General features: G+C 60.8%; 1 protein-coding gene across 2 annotated transcripts; it reads left to right on the top strand.

Moving 5' to 3' along the window:
• Window positions 1–392: 392 nt before the first annotated feature.
• LOC102434448 (galanin peptides-like) lies at window positions 393–3,833 on the top strand. Of its 2 annotated transcripts, none has more exons than XM_023743857.1 (4): window positions 393–673; window positions 2,303–2,389; window positions 2,675–2,755; window positions 3,593–3,833. In XM_023743857.1, exons 1-4 carry the CDS (start codon window positions 553–555, stop codon window positions 3,658–3,660), a joined length of 357 nt encoding a protein of 118 aa, XP_023599625.1. In that variant the 5' UTR covers window positions 393–552; the 3' UTR covers window positions 3,661–3,833. The 2 variants fall into 2 exon arrangements, with proteins under 2 accessions (XP_023599625.1, XP_023599626.1); XM_023743858.1 differs by having other exon boundaries at window positions 3,523–3,653.
• The last annotated feature ends 208 nt before the right edge of the window (window positions 3,834–4,041 follow it).

The following is a 4,041-nucleotide window of genomic DNA, read 5'->3' as shown; positions in this document are numbered from 1 at the left end:
GGGGTCCGAGCTCCGCCCGACGTGCGCGGCGCCGTTGCCCCTTCCCTTGCAGATGCCCAGAGCGGCGCCTTCCTGCTCGCCGCGCTGCTCCTCACCGCCCTGTCGGCCACCCTCGGTCCCCGGTAAGTGCGCCGTCACCCCTCCAGACAGAGGGGGCGGGAGTGTGGGCGCTGGTGCCGAGAGCGTGCGTGGGGTGTGTGTGGCCGGCGAGTACGCTTCCCCCTTGGGTCCTCCCGCCATCGCTCCTCCCCGGTGTGTGCGGGGCGAGGACAGCCTGCTGGGAGTCAGTGAGCGGGGACTGGACGCCGAGCCGCAGCTTCACCCGCAGAGGGTCGGTCACTGGAGCCGGTCCGGGCTCACTGAGAAGCGAGCGGTGCGGATGATGCGCGCACCGGCCCTGCCATGTCCGGCCTTTCGCAAGTGCGTGTGATCCGACCGATGTTCTGCCCGGAGAGCTGGGCCTCTTCCCCGAACGGTCTGCGCCGGCTCGTTATGTGAGAGTGACCACGGCCTGTGTGACTGGGCCCGTGGTGGGGAGTCCAGCCTCCCGCCATGCGGCCCCACGCAGGCTGCTGGGCCAGGCAGGTCCTGGCCATCCGCCCCTTTCTCCCGTCTCAGGTGAAGGAGAAGAGGGGCTGGACCCTGAACAGCGCTGGCTACCTTCTGGGTCCAAGTAAGTGACCAAGAACCTGAACCGGCAGACGCTGCACCTGCCGCTGCGGCAGCCATGAGTGTGAATCCTGCCGTTTCTGAGCTGCTGGGCGTCACTCTGACCCGAGGCTGGTCCAGTGTTAGATGAAGGGCAGGGGCGCTTCCTGAGGCTTGGAGGATGGGGTCCCCTTAGGTTAATGGCACTTGCCACGTCTCTAGGTGGCACATCGCCCTCCCTGAAGCCACACCCCCCTCCCCCTCCGTAGGGCCTAGAGGGACTCAGTCACTCAGTCCCTGCCCTGACCCCACCTGCCCTCCCCCAGCCTCGGGGTGCCTGACTCTGCCTTGAATCCTGACCCCCCTGCGGCCCTTGGCACCCTGTCTCCTGCCTTCTCCCTTTTGTCCACATTCCTCAGGGCTGCCTCCACCGTTTAAACTGCCCGGGAGCTGTCTTAGTCCTTAATCCTGGAGTTTAAGTACATACTTTCTCCTGCTCAGACGGTTTATCCATCGCCCGGGGGTCCTTGAGAGCCCGGCACTGATGGCAAACACTAGGTGGGCCAGGCAGGACCCATGGGTGCTTGGAAGGGGTGCACGTTCCCCTGCACCCTTCGCACCCCTGAGCTCTCTCCCTCAGAGAGCACCTCGTCTCTGGGTGCTCCTGGCCCCCGAAACAGGAGGAACCGTTGGAATGTTGACAGCATGTCAAGGAGACTTTTCACCCTGAGTTGGGAAACACCCTTTTCCACTGTGAAGTTTTAAGTCTCTGTTGAGTTGGACCCCCAGGAGCTGGCATGCAGACAGCTCTTTGTGGGAAGTCCTTACAGCCTAATGGTTTGCCCTTGACCTCCACCGCCCGTGTGACCTCCACCGCCCACGTAGAAACAGCGCCGGAAGAACGCGTTTGCAGCGGACACCCAGCCGCCCGCTGGATCAGCTCACTTACTGCCTTTCTCAATCTCGTGCCAGGAGCTCTGTCCTGGGAAAATGAGTTAATTTTCATTCATCCGGCTTGTGGATGACACAGCCCACCAGGCCCAGCAGCCAGAAACCCTGAGCCGTCCTCGCCCTCGTCCCCTCTTCTCCTTTATCTCCTAAGTCGCCCCAAATCCAGCCCCCTCTCCTCATCCCAGGCCACTTGGTATAGAGCCCACATTCTTTCTTCCAATAGTTTCCTAAGGGAGCTCTCAAGAAGCACACCACCCAATGCACACACAGTCACCCAGCCTACCCCACCCCAAGCATGTCTGTCTGTCTGTCTGTCTCTCTCCCCGCCTCCCCACCCCCCTCTCTCCCTGGCTCCGATCCATCTCCCACACAGTTGCCAGAGTGGTCTTTGAAAAATAGAAATATTTCGGTACCTCCCTTGTTTTCAGAAACATAGGCCCCGAGCCCCGGTCGCCTGCCAGCACCCCTGGGAGCCTTGTGCTCCCCGCTGCGCCAGGCCTGTGGGCTCTGGGCTCTGGTCCTGTGGAGTCCCAGCACCTGGTGACGAACTGGGCCCCAGGTACACGCTGTTGCCTCAGGTCCCGAGCACGCTGTCCTCCCTCCTGTGGTTCCCACACTGGGCTGCCATGGTAGTCGGGTCCTTTGGGCGGGGGGAGGGTACAGTAACGACACTCAGGGGCTGTCTGCTCTGCTCTGCAAACAGATGCTGTTGACAACCACAGGTCATTCCATGACAAGCACGGCCTTGCTGGCAAGCGGGACCTGCAGCCTGAAGACGGCGCGAGGGCAGGTGAGGGGACGGGTCCCAGGGCTCCGAGGCCCTCCACTGTCCACCTCTGGGCGCACAGGGCGGTGGTCCGAGCCGGGCCCGGCCACATCTGTCCACTGCTAGCCACAGAAGCAACGACAGTGGGAGTAAGATGCTGGGCAGCGCAGGGACGGCAGAGAGCCCTCTAGACTTGGGGCCTCCAGGAGAGGGGTCCCCGAGATGGGTGACAGAGATGCTGGGGTTCATGACCTCGGGGTGCCCGGAGCATCTGTGTAAGTCGTAAATGTCAATCCTTTTGGTTTCTAGGCGACTCTGACGGGCGGCTGCCCTGGAACGATGATGATGTGCGCAAGATAATGGAGTTTCTGACTTTCTTGCATCTCAAAGGTCAGTGAAATGTGGCCGATTTACATTTCCACCCACTAGAACCCTGGGCACTTAAAACGGAAAGGGTTCCCTAGACTTCTGCAGCGACCGATCCCCACGCCTGCTGGTTGGAGTTACAGCCTGGGAACTGGAACTAGCTAAAGCAGGGCTGGGCTTGCTGCCGGTCCCACACCGTCCCTGAAAGGGTCATCAGACCTACTGTTCCGAGAGAGAGAGAGAGAGAGAGAGAGAGAGAGAGAGAGAGAGAGCGTGCGCCTCAGGGTTCCGTTCTCTCCGTGCACTATTGACGTGGCAACAACCGCTGTCCCTGTCCGGCCACAGTGCCCCTCCGCCCGCTCCTCACAGGCATCTGAGACCAGGTCTCGTCAGCACTGCAACTGAACAGGGGCCCATCCGTCAGATGTGGGCTTTCCTTTGGGTTTGGGGCAGGCTGCTTTTAAATGCATGGCCCTCCGCTCTGGACCTCCTGCAGACGCTGCCGGCCATGAGGCTCCCCCTGCCCATTTCAACCCTGGCTTTGCCGTCTGTGCTTCATGCTTGTCATTCATTCAACAGTGAGGGTCTGGCCTTTGCCAGATAAGCTCGCAGGTCCAGCTGCCCCGCAGGAGGCCTGCGCTCTGAGAGTTAACCGTGCAGGTGGGGGCGGGGGCCGGGGAGATGGACGCTGTGATGCTCACGAGAGACAGCTGGTTGTCAAGTTTCACACGTCACGATTTCGTGTGAGTTTGAGAGTCCAGGCTGATTCTGTTCTGTCTGGACCCTGTAAGGCGAGCTGGGGCTGTGATGTCCTCCGTGTGGACAGCAGGGGCTCATCACCCAGCGTCCGTCTCTTTGCAGAGACCGGGGTTCTGCTGCCCATACTCCCCTCGGCGGCGTCCTGGGAAGACACAGAGCAGTCACCCTGAGGGAGCCGGGAAAGGCCCTCCCGTCCCAGGAAGTCAGATTCTGAGACGATGGGTCAGCTTGTGCCAACTCCCCGAGTCAGCCAGCCCCCCTCTCCTTTGAAGCTGTGTTGTTATAATTTAAGATTTCCCCTTTGGTAATTATTCTCGTGGCAAAATAAAAACCAGCAAGTGTTTCCGTGTCTTCCTTCCTTGTGCCTGTCTGTCACCACCACCAGAGTGCTTTACGACAAGCTGGAGCCCTGGCCGGGTGGCCCAGTGGTTGGAGTGTCGTCCTGCACACCAAAAGGCGGTGGGTTCAAGTCCCAGTCAGGGCACACACCCAGGTTTCAGGTTCAGTCCCTGGTCAGGGTGCCTATGGGAGGCAACCAATCAATGTTTCTC

The sequence above is a fragment of the Myotis lucifugus genome, unplaced genomic scaffold (genome assembly GCF_000147115.1).
Source record: "Myotis lucifugus unplaced genomic scaffold, Myoluc2.0 scaffold_415, whole genome shotgun sequence".
NCBI classification, from domain to species: Eukaryota; Metazoa; Chordata; class Mammalia; order Chiroptera; family Vespertilionidae; genus Myotis; species Myotis lucifugus.
This window is presented reverse-complemented; position numbering and strand designations above follow the sequence as displayed.

What these genes read in the sequence shown, in the direction of transcription:
- LOC102434448 (XM_023743857.1), top strand. Translation starts at nt 553, where the DNA reads ATGCGGCCCCACGCAGGCTGCTGGGCCAGGCAGGTCCTGGCCATCCGC. An exon ending in TGGCTACCTTCTGGGTCCAA is followed by an intron (nt 674 to 2,302) that starts GTAAGTGACCAA and finishes CTCTGCAAACAG; the next exon opens with ATGCTGTTGACAACCACAGG. An exon ending in TGAAGACGGCGCGAGGGCAG is followed by an intron (nt 2,390 to 2,674) that starts GTGAGGGGACGG and finishes TTTGGTTTCTAG; the next exon opens with GCGACTCTGACGGGCGGCTG.